This window comes from Astyanax mexicanus, chromosome 13 (assembly GCF_023375975.1).
Source record: "Astyanax mexicanus isolate ESR-SI-001 chromosome 13, AstMex3_surface, whole genome shotgun sequence".
Lineage (NCBI taxonomy): Eukaryota > Metazoa > Chordata > Actinopteri > Characiformes > Acestrorhamphidae > Astyanax > Astyanax mexicanus.
Genome location: NC_064420.1, coordinates 13,002,208 through 13,019,418, shown reverse-complemented (window position 1 = coordinate 13,019,418; position 17,211 = coordinate 13,002,208). Strand labels below are relative to the sequence as shown.

At 46.4% G+C, this 17,211-nt stretch overlaps 1 protein-coding gene across 8 annotated transcripts in view; it reads right to left on the bottom strand.

The window, feature by feature from the left end:
* The window catches only part of utrn (utrophin), a 364,200-nt gene that overhangs the window by 42,761 nt on the left and 304,228 nt on the right, over nucleotides 1-17,211 (bottom strand). For all 8 annotated transcript variants that reach the window (XM_022677556.2, XM_022677560.2, XM_022677559.2 and 5 more), the window contains 2 exons: nucleotides 15,409-15,520; nucleotides 4,548-4,684 (listed from right to left, as the gene is read on the bottom strand). In XM_022677556.2, coding sequence (XP_022533277.2) covers nucleotides 4,548-4,684; nucleotides 15,409-15,520 — 249 coding nt within the window. The remainder of the gene's footprint in view (nucleotides 1-4,547; nucleotides 4,685-15,408; nucleotides 15,521-17,211) is intronic.

Below are 17,211 nucleotides of genomic sequence, written 5' to 3'. Positions count from 1 at the left end.
CTCATTAACAACAGCTAGTGTAATAAACATCTAAGAAACATTAGACAGTTGGTAACATCTATGCAACAACAGCTAATTGAGTTTGTTAGAGAAATACTGGATACTGGATATTTGGAGTTTATAAATTCATCAACAGCTAGAAGAGTTAAACTCTCTAGATAACATCAGTTAGAGGAGTTAACATGTAGGTAACATCAGCTAGAGTAGTTGACATCTAGAAAACATTAGCTAGAATGATTAACATCTAGCAAGCATTAGCTAAAGTAGGATACTAGAGAAGTTAACATTTTCCAAACATTACATTGAGTGTTTAAAATCTAGCAAATATTAGCTAGGACATCAGACAGTAACAGCAAAAGCAGTAAACATCTGGGAAACATTGGACAGTAGTTGACATCTAGGCAATATATTCTTGAGATGCTTACATCTAGGTAACATCAGACATCAGTAGTTGACAGCTAGGTAATATCAGCTTGAGTCATTTAAATCTCAGCACCAACAGCTAGTGTACTAAACATCTAGGAAACATTAGACAGTAGTTAACATCTAGGCAACAGCAGCTAGCGTAATAAACATCTAGGAAACATAAGACAGTAGTTGACAACTAGGCAATATATCTACCAAACATTATTGCAAGTCATTGACATCTAGCAAACATCAGCTAGAGTAGTTTACATCTAGCATCAAGCCAACATTACCCTAGGATTGTAGATATTTTGGTTATATTCGAATCGTTAACATCTAGGTAACATCAACTACAGTAGTTAACATCTAGCAAACATCAGACAGAATAGAAGACTTATATCTAGCTTATATCTGAAGAGTTAACATCTAAACAATGTCTGCTAGAGCTGCTAACACTTCGCAAACATCCGCTAGAATAGTAGGCATCTAGGAAACATCAGCTAGAGTAGAAAAAACATCTGCTAACATCAGTTTATGGACTAGTGGAGTTAACATCTAGCTAATATTTGAAGCAGTGGAACTGTGCTCTCTAAAGATTTGGGCTTTGATCTGAAGAGAACATTTTCATCCTATGTGTTTCTTTGGGTTGGAAAAAATTGAGACCCTAGCTACGTTGCAAAACTAAAGAAACCCACGTCTTTATTGATTGGATCGTTTTTTTTTCTGCTGAGCTAGAGCTCAGAGAGACCTGCAGGCTGCTGTGTTTATAAAAAATTAAATATGAATTCTGAGAAATTGTCTTTCTCTGAGGTGTTGAGACCCACATCGATTTGTGCTAAGCTGCATTAGGCCTGGTATTAGTATGAATCCATATCAGAAAGGTCAGGAACGTTCCTCGGCAGCTTTGACAAGCAGGTGACACTTTTCAGATCTTGTTCACCTGAGACTGAAGCTCCTCCATCTCTCTTTTTTTCTCTCTCTCCAGGCTCTATCCTCTCATCTTTCTGTCATTTGTCACAGTAAAACAAACGGAGCGGTCGTATTTGCGGAACAGTGATGCTGACATTTCTCTCCTGAGGACGACGGAGGCAGACGCACTGCGAGAAACTGCTGCGTCTCTGATTTAAACGCTGACGTGTGAAGGTTTGGTTTGTAAACAGTAGATAATCACCTGTCAAACTACTCAGCTGTAATCTAATGAGACGCTTTATTGCAATAAAATGTTTTGATTTAATGAAATACTTCTTTATGGCTGATCCTAAATAAAATTGATATGACCAAAAGCAGTGGTAGAAACCCGTTTAGCTTACTGCATTAGTGCAGTCTACAAAACACAGAATAGTACACATCTAGAAGATTAGCCAGGGTTGTAAACATCTACCTTACGTTAATAAAATTACTTAAAACACAGTTAAAAATCAGACAACATCCTAACCCTTGCAGGAGAAGGAAACAACTAGCCAACATCAGCTAGAATTAAACAATAAATATATATATATATATAGCTTGCATCAGGAAGAGAGGTAAACATCTAGCTTACATCAGCTAGACTATTAAAAGAAAAAAAAACTTACATCAAGTAAAACATTTGACATCTATCTAACATCAACTAGGAGTGCTTAACATCTAACCATCACCAGCTAAAACATCTAGTTAACATCAGTTGAGAAGTCAATATAAAGCAAACATTTAGGAAACATACATAGCTAGAGTACTTAACAGACACCTGACATCTAACTAACATTAACTAGCATCAACTTAATATCTAGCCATCAGCTAACATCTAGTTAACCTCAGTTGAGCAGTACATATAAAACAAACATCAGCTAGTAGTGCTGGGTAGTATGATCAAAGGAGGAGTATATACAATATAACACACTAAGGCTCTTAAATATTTTTTTGCACTTTTCCAGAGTTTCACATTCCGCACTCAGGACTGATTCTGGGCTCATCTGGGGGATGAGAGTAACTTTTTCCCAGAGCTGTGAATCGATTGTGCAATTCTGTTTTTTTTTTTTGTTTTGTTTTTCTGAGTAAATAATTGCTGTTGCTGCTGTTTTTTCTATTTTTATTGGATAAAAACACTCATATTGCAAGGAACAACAACAGGAGCTTCTCAGATAAAGTGCTGTTCTCATTTTTATCCGGGCAGGACAAAGTGAGACGGAGCTGAGCCACTATTACTCCATTGTGTTAGCTTGTTATGCTAACTGCCTAGCGTAAGCTGTGCCGGTAGAGAGAGAGAGAGAGAAAGAGAGCGAACATGATAGAATGCCATAACTCAAACACAGAGGAGCTCCTCTCCTTCACTTATGGAACTGACTAATCAGAGAGATCTTAACCACCATTACAGTGACTTATAGTCTGCTCTGACAGTGCATATAAATCCTACACACACACACACACACCTATATTTAGCTGCTAAGAAATATCACCAAGGTTGTCCTGTGGGAGGAACACTAAAGCAGCTCCAGTTAGATCCACACATTTGAGAAACAACTTTCAGCTTCTTCATCAGTTCAAAATAAACCCACCTACCACTGAAATCAGCTGATAACTGTGTAAAAAACACACAATGCTACTGATCTGCAGCTCAAACCAACAACCTGAATCCCTCCGCTGAGAGCTCTGATTCACTAAACCTGAAGAATACAGATGCTTGTATGTATGAGGATCAAATTTGCTGGTCAGTTAATACTCTTTAGACCATCAGGGGAAATATGTGGACAGTGATGCAGAACAGTCATGTCTCACTCTGATAGTGGAGGTTCTTTGTTCTGCACAGTTTGGTTGGATCCAGGGTTAGTAGGCCATTATTTTATTGTTCTAGACATTGATCTACTATGAGCAGAAATATTGGAACACTGGAGAGCTGCACAGTATGAAATAATATCCACCAAACAGCAATACAATTACAACCAGATCGTCTTGTTATTTGTTATTTACTTCACCTGTAAGTAGTTTTAATCTTAAGGCAGGTAATCAGAGCACTGTTTAGCCTAAATATAATATTATTAGGAACTTAGCATCACTGGCTGACATCCTGCCAATGAGGAAATAAGGTATTTTGCATAAGATTGTTACATAACAAAACATGTTTAGCAATGCATCAAAATGACTATTGGACGGTAACAACTGAGGCCCAATCCTATTTTTCAAGTGTAACCCTTCCTATTTAGAACAAAGTTACCTATAAAAGTAAGGGGTGAAACCCTCCCCCCTAAGAATTGGGACAATCCTTCAAGCCCATGATACAGATATATGGTTATAGCAGTGGAGCGCTAAAGTTCAGCAACCTAGCTGCTGCTTAACTAGTTACCTAGGGCTTTACAGGATGTCTTCAGTAAAGGGGCAGGTGGTGCAGTAATTAATATAATTAATATATTTGTCAATTAGATCATTTTTCCATGATGGGGAGCTGAAATTAGCTTTTATTAACTTTTTATTTTAATTTATATTATTTCTGTTCCACTTTAAAATGCTGCAGCCATTGATGTCTCTTGTGGGATTGGGCCTTAATTATAAACTAATACTAATACCATATCAGAACTATTACCTCAATTTACTGGGGGCAGTTTCATTCATTATATTTTACAATATATTTTACAATAACAATGAGAAAAAAGGAGAGGATTTTTTTTTTTTTAGCATTTTAGTTTTAATGTTTCATATGTATTAGTGACTTAATTGGACAGTCAGCTGGTTCGTTTAGTAGTGATTTATTTTGAACCGATCTGTTGATTGTTTTAGACATTTTTACGTAAATCGATAAAGTGATTTGTGGTTTACGTGTGGCTCAAATTGTGGGGATGAAATGTTCAAAATATGGATTATCTGTGTTCCATTACCCCACTACTCCCTACCTAGCTTTCCCCCATCTACCACAAGTTCCCACAATCACTTGCAATGTAATGTCTAGCACTTGCTGCTTCCACATATTTACTAACTATAGTAAAACCCAGTGTCACTGAAGCTCAACACGCTTGGAGGAGAACACTAACCCTTCATTCTATTACATTGATTATCAGAGGTGAACTCCAGCTAGCACTGCACTGAGTGATCCTACCTTCTACCAAAAGACAAATTGTGCTGATTCTGATTTAGACTGTAGGAATACTGGTGTAAATGCAGGACACACTTACGTCTCCATGTTGTCTCCCTCCAGAACGGTCTGGACGGGCAGGTAGCCCAGGCGCGGGTGCTTTGCGAAGTACTTCTTGGAGCGGAACTTGTTCTTCAGCACTTTGGTGAAGTCTCGCATGTCCTCGCCCGAGGTGGTCTGCATCAGAGAGAACACACACAAGCACAGGTCAGCGCGAGAGCAGGCTAGAGCACGCGAAAGCAGGCAGGAGCAGCTGGTCACTTTGGTTGTTAATGAGTGCACCCTTAATGTGTGTGCATTGATTCATTACCTCTTCCAACAGATTTACATTAAGTACAACACACACACACACACATACGCATACACACACACACACACACACACACACCTCCATAGAGGCTGTGCAAGCATATGCTCTCCAGTTAGAAGACTTCAACTGAAGCCTGGCCTGAAAACTTTCCACTGAAATATTTTTAGGAGAAAGCAAAAGGGAGGCACAGAGCTGGGAATCTCACACACACACACACACACACACAACACACACACACCACACACACTTACTGGGAGAGACACACAGGCGTGTGCCAGATTGCAGCAAATGAACTGAGCTTAATGGGCGCATGTAACGCTTACTGAGAAATCAGGCGAATCATAGAAAGATGAAGCACAACTTAATTCCCAACTCACTCACACACACACACACACTCTCTCTCTCTCTCTCTCTCTCTCTCTCTCTCTCTCTCTCTCTCTCACACACACACACACACACACTTAACAGTGTGCACTGATCAAGCATACCATAACATCCATATGACCACCTCTTTGTTTCTATTACCATTACACATTTACAGCTCCACTGATCATATACAGTGCATCACAAAATGGTGTACACCCCTCACATTTCTGCAGATATTTAAAACACTTACATAATAACACTTTGACCCTATGAAAAGTAGACTGTGTACATCTTATATAACAGTGTAAATATATTCTTCCCTCAATATACAGCCATTAATGTCTATAAACCACCGGCAACAAAAGTGAGTACACCCCTAAAAGTGACCACTAAATGTCCAAATTGAGCACTGCTCTTTAAACTGTCCTTTTTTTTTTCTCCAAAATGTCACGTGACTCATTAGTGTTACTAGGTCTACTAGGTGTGCATTCTCTCATACTGGACACTGAATATTCCAACATGGCACCTCATGGCAAAGAACTCTCTGAGGATGTCCCATGAAAAGATATCACTGCAGAAATGTGAGGGGTGTACTCACTTTTGTGATACTCTCTAAGACACTTTGTAGTTCTATAATTACAGACTGTATCTGTTTCTCTAAATATTTTATAATACTTTGCCCTGCTTTTTTTGTTGGGTGGTGGGTGATTTTCAGCACAAATCCAGCTTTTACATCAACAATAAACAGAATAAAGAATAAAATAACATTGCTGTTCCCTTAAATGAGCTGCTGGTGTTGCTTCATAGCGTAAAATGATCATGTCAGTTTCCTCTGCTGAGACGCACAAAAGCGCTGCGCTGTTAAGATACCAATGTGCCAAAGTCAGAGCACACCTGGCTCTTAAAGGGAATGACAACTGGCACACCGATTGGTTTATTTCATGTTACGCCTAAAACACACCCATGATTAATTAAAAGAAATTAGTACATGCCTTTTGCTTGCTTTAAGATATTTTTTGTGCCCTCATGATACCAAAGACTCACCGACACGCCCTAAATCCAGCTGCACGATCAGCAATAGACCAGTGCACTATAGATCACTAAGATATGCCCTTGGTATTCAAAAACAATCAGAACAATCAAATCTGTAACAATGTGTACTTCACCAGTAGATTACTGTTATTACATAGATTGTTCATGTGTAACTACACAGTTATTACAGACACTTTTTATAAGGTAAGACCAAAAAAAAACAGGCTTTTGGATTTGGGCAGTAAAATAATAAAATAACTCTTTACCCTTTCAGACCTGAATTATGTTCCAATGATAAAAAAAATATATAAAAATGTATTATTTTTCTGTCAGTAATAAAAAAAATATATATTAGACACTACTATCCTAATATAAAAGGTATATAAAAGTAAATTCAATAAAGCCATTTTTTTTATTCCTAAACACGATAAAAAGTGTTCTAAATCACATAGAATTGGTAAAAAATTAGCTTGTATTACTTTGCCTCATTTGTTCTGAGTTGCAGATTGAGTTGCAGATTTTGTCCAGTGCAGTGGGCGGGGCTAAGCTACTGTTTCATTGTCTGGTTTATGATCTATCCTGATGGTTTCAATTAGTGTTCTGTGCAACAAAACTATATAAAAAAGAAACTACATGATGTCCACTGCAAGTGATGCAGGGTCTTAATGGTCATCTTATGAATATATGCGAATAGGCAAAAGCTAAGCTAGAAAAAAACACATCCAGAGACCCCCAGTGCAATGGCCACAAACAAAACACACTCGCATCACCTATTTACACAGAGGGAAGCGTGAAGGAACTGCTGTACGGCCTCAATACTAATAAAAAAAAAAAGCACTATCGCAAAAATGAAAAAGCAATACTGCTGAAATGAAAAAGCAATATTGCAACAGCAGCCACTTGGAGGGTTCATTCGCTTCCCTATCGATCTCCAAGCGCCAAGCTCAACATCCAGTCCATCTGCAGGAATTTAAACTAAATGTGCTTTTGTCTATGACTGTCATAACATAAATATATGAACGCCCAGAGTTCAAATAAAACAAAGAGCCAGGACTGTTTGTCTGGGAGGCGGCTACTGATAATCTATCACAAAAAAAGATGAACTATGTGCAGCACCAGTCACAAAACAGCCCACCAGACTCAGGCTAATAAATGATCCAGGATGCATTTATATACAGCTCAAAAAAAACTTCGTTTTCTGAATCAGTTTCTCTGATTTTGCTATTTATAGGTTTATGTTTGAGTAAAATTAACAATTTTGTTTTATTCTATGAACTACAGACATTTCTCCCAAATTACAAAAATAAAAATATTGTCATTCAGAGCATTTATTTGCAGAAAATGAGAAATGGCTGAAATAACAAAAAACATGCAGAGTTTTCATTCATATTAATAAAGCTGTAAGAGTTCAGAAATCAATATTTGGTTGGAATAACCCTGGTTTTTAATTACAGTTTTCATGCATCTTGGCATGTTCTACTCCACCAGTCTTACACACTGCTTTTGGATAACTTTCTGCCTTTACTCCTGGTGCAAAAAATCAAGCAGTTCAGTTTGGTTTGATGGCTTGTGATCATCCATCTTCCTCTTGATTATATTCCAGAGGTTTTTAAAGTGGTAAAATCAAAGAAACTCATCATTTTTAAGTGCTCTCTTATTTTTTTTTCCAGAGCTGTATTTACTTCATTAAAACCATAAAGTGACTTGCTATAATTATTATTATTATTATTTTTTTTTTACCAGGTAGTTTGTTTGTCCAGTTCTAAGCAGTTCACTCTGGGAAAGTTTTGTTGCTCTTCCAGAGCTCAACCTTTTCCTAAATCCCATATCTGCAGTATAATATAATGCAGAGCACTGCTTTAGGAAGTTTGAGTTTTCACTGCTAAGTTTCAGTGCATAAAGTCAGTAACTCTATTTAAGGCCTGTCAATCAGATCAGCTTCAAGGCTTTCTTCCGTTCCTGCCGTAATTCCAGCACACATGCGGATGATGTCTAGACAGCGATTCTGCAGCAATGTATTTCCATTTCCGACGCCGCGCTCGCTCACCTCGCCTGAGCCGTAACTACTTTTAAACTCTCCACTGTGTTCCCGGCACAGCTGCAGAGGAGCCAAACTCTAAACCCAACAATTACTGTTCCACACAGTCAATATACATTACCCTGCAGCCCTGGGAAATCCACCTTACGTAACAGCGTGATGCTAACAACCAAATGAACACGGCTCAATTTCCCTCTCCCCCCAGAAACCTCCCGTATCTCATCTCCCTGCCTTAATCACAGCAGGAGGAGGAAAGCGCTGAAAGAAAGGCAGACAGATAAGGAGGCAGGGAGAGGATGTTTTAAAGAGTTCAGGTTATAATAGTGGCAAAAGTTTAGGTACTCTGGCTAAGAAAGTTTTGTTATTATGAATTACTGGTGCACAATATAGAAGCTTGTATATAGTGAATACAATATAGTGAAGCCAGGGAGAGTGAGGTCGAGCGAGGCAGAGTGAAGCCCTGAGAGTGAGGTCGAGTGAGGCAAGATAGAGAGATGTAGAGGAGGCAGAGTGAAGCCAGGGAGAGTGAGGTCGAGCGAGGCAGAGTGAGGCAAGATATAGAGACGTAGAGCGAGGCAGAGTGAGGCGAGGCAGAGTGAGACGAGGGAGAGTGAGGTCGAGCGAGACAGAGTGAAATCAGGGAGAGTGAGGTCGAGCGAGGCAGAGTGAGGCAAGATATAGAGACGTAGAGCGAGGCAGAGTGAGGCGAGGCAGAGTGAGACGAGGGAGAGTGAGGTCGAGCGAGACAGAGTGAAATCAGGGAGAGTGAGGTCGAGCGAGGCAGAGTGAAGCCGTGAGAGTGAGGTCGAGTGAGGCAAGATAGAGAGATGTAGAGGAGGCAGAGTGAAGCCAGGGAGAGTGAGGTCGAGCGAGACAGAGTGAGGCAAGATAGAGAGACGTAGAGCGAGGCAGAGTGAGGCGAGGGAGAGTGAGGTCGAGCGAGACAGAGTGAAATCAGGGAGAGTGAGGTTGAGCGAGGCAAAGTAAGGCAAGGGAGAGTGAGGTCGAGCGAGGCAGAGTGAAGCCAGGGAGAGTGAGGTCGAGCGAGGCAGAGTGAAGCCAGGGAGAGTGAGGCAGAGTAAGGCAAGGTAGAGAGACGTAGAGCGAGGCAGAGTAAGGCAAGGTACAGAGACGTAGAGCGAGGCAGAGTAAGGCAAGGTAGAGAGATGTAGAGCGAGGCACAGTAAGGCAAGGTACAGAGACGTAGAGCGAGGCAGAGTAAGGCAAGGTACAGAGACGTAGAGCGAGGCAGAGTGAGGCAAGGTACAGAGACGTAGAGCGAGGCAGAGTGAAGCGAGGGAGAGTGAGGTCGAGCGAGGCAGAGTGAGGCAAGATACAGAGACGTAGAGCGAGGCAGAGTGAAGCGAGGGAGAGTGAGGTCGAGCGAGGCAGAGTGAGGCAAGATACAGAGACGTAGAGCGAGGCAGAGTGAGAGAGCAAGGAAAAATTGGATTTTTCAAGGCAGAGTGTGTTACACCTTAGCCCATGTCTGTCTTCTGTTTCTCCCTTATTTTGTCTCTTGTGCTCCTGCCCCTCTGTTTACCTGTCATGTTTTCCAGCCATGTGCTTGTGTTGTTGTTTTTGTACCTGTCTCCACCCTAACTCCGCCCCAGCCCAGCCCTAGCTATTAGTGTTCTCACCTGTGTCTTGTCTGTAACCCCGCCCCCTCGTCATCCTAGCCCAGGTGTTTCTCACTCTCCTCATGTATTTAAGCCCGTCTGTTTGAATGTTCAGTGTCGAGTCTTTTGTATTTTGTCTTTTGTATCTTGTATCCAGTATCCTTTGTGTCCAGTATCCAGTATGTATCCTTGCTACCCGTATGTTTCCTTGTCTTAGTTTCTTAGTCTGTGTTTCTAGTTTATATCTTCCTAGCCTTGTTTTTGCGTTACCCGCGTTTTGTTTATTGTTTTATTTTATCTTGTATGTTTAAATAAATATATATTGCACTTACGTCCATCCCTCCCTCCTTCGTGACATAAGACTCGACCTAAAATATGGACGTAGCAAGGTGGCAGGCTACGAGGAAGGCGGACCTCGAATATCTGCGGTTCCTCGCCGAGCAAATTCGGGGAGATGAACCGCTCCCGGCGCCTCTCCTTGGCTTGGAGCTCGTCAGCCCAGCTCCAGCTAAGCTAGCTAGCCTGCTAACTCCACCGCGCTCTCAAGCCCGGCCGCCTTCCAGCTCTCAAGCCCGGCCGCCTTCCAGCTCTCAAGCCCGGCCGACTCCCAGCTCTCAAGCTCGGCCGGATCCCAGCTGTACAGCCCGGCTGGATTCCGGGTTTTCGACTTCTGCTCCGGAAGCAAGCTCCGGTCCGGTGTTTTCAGCCACGCCCACTGCTGAGTCTGCGGCTCCTGTCCGGATCTTGGCGGCAGCCGCACTCTCAGCTCCCGCTGAAGCGGCTTCTTCGCCAGCAGGACCCACCGCCTCTGGATCAGCGCTGCCCGCGGCTCCCGCCGCCTCTGAATCAGCGCTGCCTGCGGCTCCGGCCGCCTTTGACTCTGTGCCCGCGGCCCCGGCCGCCTCTGACCCAGTTCCCGCGGCCCCGGCCGCCTCTGACCCAGTTCCCGCGACCCCGGCCGTCTCTGACCCAGTTCCCGCGGCCCCGGCCGCCTCTGACCCAGTTCCCGCGGCCCCGGCCGCCTCTGACTCTGTGCCTGCTGTTACCCCAGTTCTTGTGCCTGGGGGTCCAGCCTCTGCTCCTGTGCCTACTCCCAGGTCACGAGCTCCTAGACCCGCCGCGCCTGCTCAAGCCGCACCCGCCGCGCCTGCTCAAGCCGCACCCGCCGCGCCTGCTCAAGCCGCACCCGCCGCGCCTGCTCAAGCCGCACCCGCCGCGCCTGCTCAAGCCGCACCCGCCGCGCCTGCTCAAGCCGCACCCGCCGCGCCTGCTCAAGCCGCACCCGCCGCGCCTGCTCAAGCACCAGCCGCCGCGCCTGCTCAAGCACCAGCCGCACCTGCTGCCACAGCTCCAGCACCTGCTGCCACAGCTCCAGCACCTGCTGCCACAGCTCCAGCACCTGCTGCCACAGCTCCAGCTCCAGCACCTGCTGCCACAGCTCCAGCTCCAGCACCTGCTGCCACAGCTCCAGCTCCAGCACCTGCTGCCACAGCTCCAGCTCCAGCACCTGCTGCCACAGCTCCAGCTCCAGCACCTGCTGCCACAGCTCCAGCTCCAGCACCTGCTGCCACAGCTCCAGCTCCAGCACCTGCTGCCACAGCTCCAGCTCCAGCACCTGCTGCCACAGCTCCAGCTCCAGCACCTGCTGCCACAGCTCCAGCTCCAGCACCTGCTGCCACAGCTCCAGCTCCAGCACCTGCTGCCACAGCTCCAGCTCCAGCACCTGCTGCCACAGCTCCAGCTCCAGCACCTGCTGCCACAGCTCCAGCTCCAGCACCTGCTGCCACAGCTCCAGCGCCAGCACCTGCTGCCACAGCTCCAGCGCCAGCAGCTCCCGCTGCTCCAGCCTCAGCTCCAGCGCCAGCAGCTCCCGCTGCTCCAGCCTCAGCTCCAGCGCCAGCAGCTCCCGCTGCTCCAGCCTCAGCTCCAGCGCCAGCAGCTCCCGCTGCTCCAGCCTCAGCTCCAGCGCCAGCAGCTCCCGCTGCTCCAGCCTCAGCTCCAGCGCCAGCAGCTCCCGCTGCTCCAGCCTCAGCTCCAGCGCCAGCAGCTCCCGCTGCTCCAGCCTCAGCTCCAGCGCCAGCAGCTCCCGCTGCTCCAGCCTCAGCTCCAGCGCCAGCAGCTCCCGCTGCTCCAGCCTCAGCTCCAGCGCCAGCAGCTCCCGCTGCTCCAGCCTCAGCTCCAGCGCCAGCAGCTCCCGCTGCTCCAGCCTCAGCTCCAGCGCCAGCAGCTCCCGCTGCTCCAGCCTCAGCTCCAGCGCCAGCAGCTCCCGCTGCTCCAGCCTCAGCTCCAGCGCCAGCAGCTCCCGCTGCTCCAGCCTCAGCTCCAGCGCCAGCAGCTCCCGCTGCTCCAGCCTCAGCTCCAGCTCCAGCAGCTCCCGCTGCTCCAGCACCAGCAGTGCCTGCCGCCCACGTGGTACCCACTGCTCCAGACCCTGTGCCCGCGGCTCCGGCCGCCTCTGACCCTGTGCCCGCGGCTCCGGCCGCCTCTGACCCTGTGCCCGCGGCTCCGGCCGCCTCTGACCCTGTGCCCGCGGCTCCGGCCGCCTCTGACCCTGTGCCCGCGGCTCCGGCCGCCTCTGACCCTGTGCCCGCGGCTCCGGCCGCCTCTGACCCTGTGCCCGCGGCTCCGGCCGCCTCTGACCCTGTGCCCGCGGCTCCGGCCGCCTCTGACCCTGTGCCCGCGGCTCCGGCCGCCTCTGACCCTGTGCCCGCGGCTCCGGCCGCCTCTGACCCTGTGCCCGCGGCTCCGGCCGCCTCTGACCCTGTGCCCGCGGCTCCGGCCGCCTCTGACCCTGTGCCCGCGGCTCCGGCCGCCTCTGACCCTGTGCCCGCGGCTCCGGCCGCCTCTGACCCTGTGCCCGCGGCTCCGGCCGCCTCTGACCCTGTGCCCGCGGCTCCGGCCGCCTCTGACCCTGTGCCCGCGGCTCCGGCCGCCTCTGACCCTGTGCCCGCGGCTCCGGCCGCCTCTGACCCTGTGCCCGCGGCTCCGGCCGCCTCTGACCCTGTGCCCGCGGCTCCGGCCGCCTCTGACCCTGTGCCCACTCCCAGAACTTTGTATACCCCCAGGCCTGCCCCAAGGCCCCCTGTCTTTGCCCCCAGAACTGTGCCCAGGCTGGCTCCTTGGACTTCCGTACAGACTTTCGCCAGTCCTGGGCACCCACCAATGTTTGTTCCCGTGTCTCTCCCTGTCCTGGTCCCGGTGTCTGTGTTTGTTCCCATTCCTGTCCCCGGTGGTTTTCCTGTTCCCGTCCCTGTCACTGTGTTTGTGTCCGTCCCTGTCCATGTAATTGTCCCAGTTTCCCTGCCCAGTCTTATCCAGTCCCAGTTCCCGGCCACTGTCCAGTCTGTGTTTCAACCCCCTGTCCAGTCTCCATTCCTGTCTAGTGTCCAACCCTCTGTCCCGTCTAAGCCCCCTGTACAGTCTTTTGTCAAGTCCTTGTCCCCTGTCCAGTCTCAGTCCCCAGTCCAGTCGTTTGTTCAGTCTGAGCCCCCTGTCCAGTCCCAGTCTCCGTTCCCTGTCCAGTCTCCGTCTCCTGTTCTGTCCCCTGTCCAGTCTCAGTCCCCTGTTAGGTCGTTTGTTCAGTCTGAGCCCCCTGTCAAGTCCCAGTCTCCGTTCCCTGTCCAGTCTCCGTCTCCTGTTAGGTCGTTTGTTCAGTCTCTGCCCCCTGTCCAGTCTTTTGTCCAGTCCCTGTTCCCTCTCTCTCGGCGCCTCTGGTAGTGGCGCCGTTGAGGGGGGGTAATGTTACACCTTAGCCCATGTCTGTCTTCTGTTTCTCCCTTATTTTGTCTCTTGTGCTCCTGCCCCTCTGTTTACCTGTCATGTTTTCCAGCCATGTGCTTGTGTTGTTGTTTTTGTACCTGTCTCCACCCTAACTCCGCCCCAGCCCAGCCCTAGCTATTAGTGTTCTCACCTGTGTCTTGTCTGTAACCCCGCCCCCTCGTCATCCTAGCCCAGGTGTTTCTCACTCTCCTCATGTATTTAAGCCCGTCTGTTTGAATGTTCAGTGTCGAGTCTTTTGTATTTTGTCTTTTGTATCTTGTATCCAGTATCCTTTGTGTCCAGTATCCAGTATGTATCCTTGCTACCCGTATGTTTCCTTGTCTTAGTTTCTTAGTCTGTGTTTCTAGTTTATATCTTCCTAGCCTTGTTTTTGCGTTACCCGCGTTTTGTTTATTGTTTTATTTTATCTTGTATGTTTAAATAAATATATATTGCACTTACGTCCATCCCTCCCTCCTTCGTGACAGAGTGAGGCACAACAAGGGACAGTGAGGTACAGCGAAACACAGTAAGACAGATAAAGGTAAAGTGAGGTACAGCAAGGCAGAGCGAGGCAGAGTGAGGTAAAGTGAGGTACAGCAAGGCAGTGATGTAGATTGAGGAAGGGTGAGGTAGAACAAAGAGGACCACAGTAGGGTGATATAGAGTGAGGTAGAGACAAAGTAAAGTGAGGTACAGTGAAGCAGACTGGAGTAGAGCGAGGCAGAGTAGAGTAGAGCGAGGCAGAGTAAATGTAAGAGTTTCCCAGTAAATGCTCATTGAATGAACTCACCAAATTACTACTTATTTTGGATTGAAAGTTCTGTATTTTCACAGAATTTATTTTGTCTTTCTACTACTGAGATTAAGCCAACAGCTCAGTACTGACTATTCTGAAACGATCTACTGTGCTGCTCTACCTCTTAAAATTCCACTCTTCACTCTAAACTTTCTTTATTAGTCTGTCAGAGCGTGACTCTCAGAGCTCCTGTTAACTGCAGTTTCTCAGTCGTAGCACTGCTCTGTGCTGAAAGCTGCAGTACGGAGCGTTTCCGGATCTTTCAGCTGGATGTGATGTCAGACGCTCTGCCGCTGATAGAGGAGGCCCATGGCTCTCATTTGTCGCACACCGTTACACAATGTAAATGACTGTAAATTGCAGAGTGGGTGCCTTGGCAGTTGAAAGAGGCAGCCATATGGGTTGTGAAGGAGCTGAGCCAGCCCTGAGTGTGTGTGTGTGTGTGTGTGTGTGTGTGTGTGTGAGAGAGAGGGTATCTGCATGCATGAAGAAATTAAATGTAGGAATTTAAGACTTTAACCCACTCAAAAAAAATAAAAAAATAAAATAAAACAAATAAAAAATAATTCATGTTAATAAATTGGCCAAAAGCAATATTGTAAATACTGAGTTTATAATACTTGCGTTTGCTGAATATTCCAACAAATTAATAATTATTTTTTTACACACAAAAATTAACTCAGACAAAATGCCTATGCCTATAGTTTCTTCATGCCTACAGATCATAAATAACTCTTCCATATTTCATATTAAATTTGGAAACTGCAAAATGCACTTCACAAAAACAAGACCAGAATGGGATTTAATGCCTGTGGCATTTTTAACCATTGCAAGGTGGATTCAATAGAATTTTAAGTCAAATTAAGGATTTTTTATTTTTATATAAACTGATAAAAGACCTTTTAAGGATATAAGATTTAAGGATCTGTAGGTACTAGAGAGAAAGAGAGTTTAAGAGAGAGTTTAAGAGAGACTCACCGGGGTGCAGTACTCCACCATGGGGTAGTTGAGCTTGTGGCCTTTTGCTGTACGGCCGGAGAAAAAACAACTCTGGCACACGTCATAGTTAAAGTGCTTCAGACTACGATACCTGCAGAGAGAGAGAGAGACAGAGAGAGAGAGAATGAGTGAGAGAAAGTTCATTGTGTATACGGCTCTCCCGCAGTGAGACTGACAGGGCCATTACGACTTCTCTCTCCCACTCCCACTGAACTAATGAGTTGAGCTGAGAGTATGTCACACTGACAGCACACACACACACACACACACACCTCTTTACGTTCGGCACTGTGTCAGTCTAAAAGCACAAAAACACACATACACACCCTCACACACACGTCAGAGACGGCAACTTTACAGAACGTCTAACATATTTAAGATCCCAGAGAATGCATCAGCTGAACGTCTAGGTTGATGTTTCATGTATAAATAGTGTTTTCATAACATTGGTTAAGGTGACAAATGCACAGATGAGGTTTTACAAGCCTATTTACCACCCTGTTCTACAGAGGAGCACCACAGAGCAGGTATTATTTGGGTGGTGGGTCATTGTCAGCACTGGTATGGTGCTGGTGGTGGTGTATGAGGTGTTAGTGTGTGTTGTGCTGGTATGAGTGGATCAGACACAGCAGTGCTGCTGGAGTTTTTAAACAGTGTGTCAATGCTGGACTAAGAATAGTCCACTAGGCACAAATATCCAGCCAACAGCATCCTGTATAGGCACTGATAAAGGACTAGAGGATGACCAAGACATACAGCTATACAGCAACAGATAAGCTTTTTGTCTCTTTTTCATAATGGAGCAGCTATAGGTAGGAATGAACAGTGAGTGAAAACACGGTTTAAGACCTCCAGCAGCACTGCTGTATCTGATCCACTCATACAAGCACAACACACACCAACACACCACCCCACCATGTGTAACAGCTAATCTCTGGTGGTGTATCCTGTGGGGTCCTGAGTATTGAAGAACAGGGTGAAAGGAGGATAATAATAATAAAGTCTGCAGAGAAACAGATACAGAACTACAGTCTATAATTATAGAATAAAATGCTCTGTGAAGCTGAAACACAGAGATGGTCATAATATTATGATAAATATAAACTGTACATAACCTCAGACACCTGCGTGTCTTCCTCACACACTTTTCCCTTTCACAAACTCCCCTCTCTCTCTATACTATCCATCACTGTCAGTCCAGAGAGGACATCAGCTCTGTCAGCTGCCACCTGAACCCATCCCCAGCTCTTCCTCCTCTCTCTCTCTCTCTCTCTCTCTCTCTCTCTCTCTCTCTGTCTCTCTCTCTCTCTCTCTCTCTCTCACTATCACACACACACAAAACAGTGTGGTCAGTGTCAGTGTAGTCACCATGCCAGGAAGGCTTTGGTTGTGCTGGGGTTGAAGAGGTGTGTGTGTGTGTGTGTGTCTCCTCTCAGTACTGGATATATACCAGCCACACACATTTCCTCAGTAAAGACAGGACATCAGTCAGTGTTGATGACTCTGAGGACAGTGTTTAACCCATCCTTTAAACAGAAGCACTCGGTGTGTGTCCTACTGACACTAAACACAATTACATACCTCCACTCACATCCCCCGCCTCCCTCTCTCTCTCTCTCTCTCTCTCTCTCTACCTCTCCCTATCCCTCTCTTGCTCCCTCTCTCTCTCATGTTTAGTGTATTTAGAGCTGTGGATCATATGCTGACATTTAGATAAATGCTGCATCTCAGTGGAGATCACAGAAAGAGAGAGAGAGAGAGAGAGAGAGAGAGAGAGAGAGA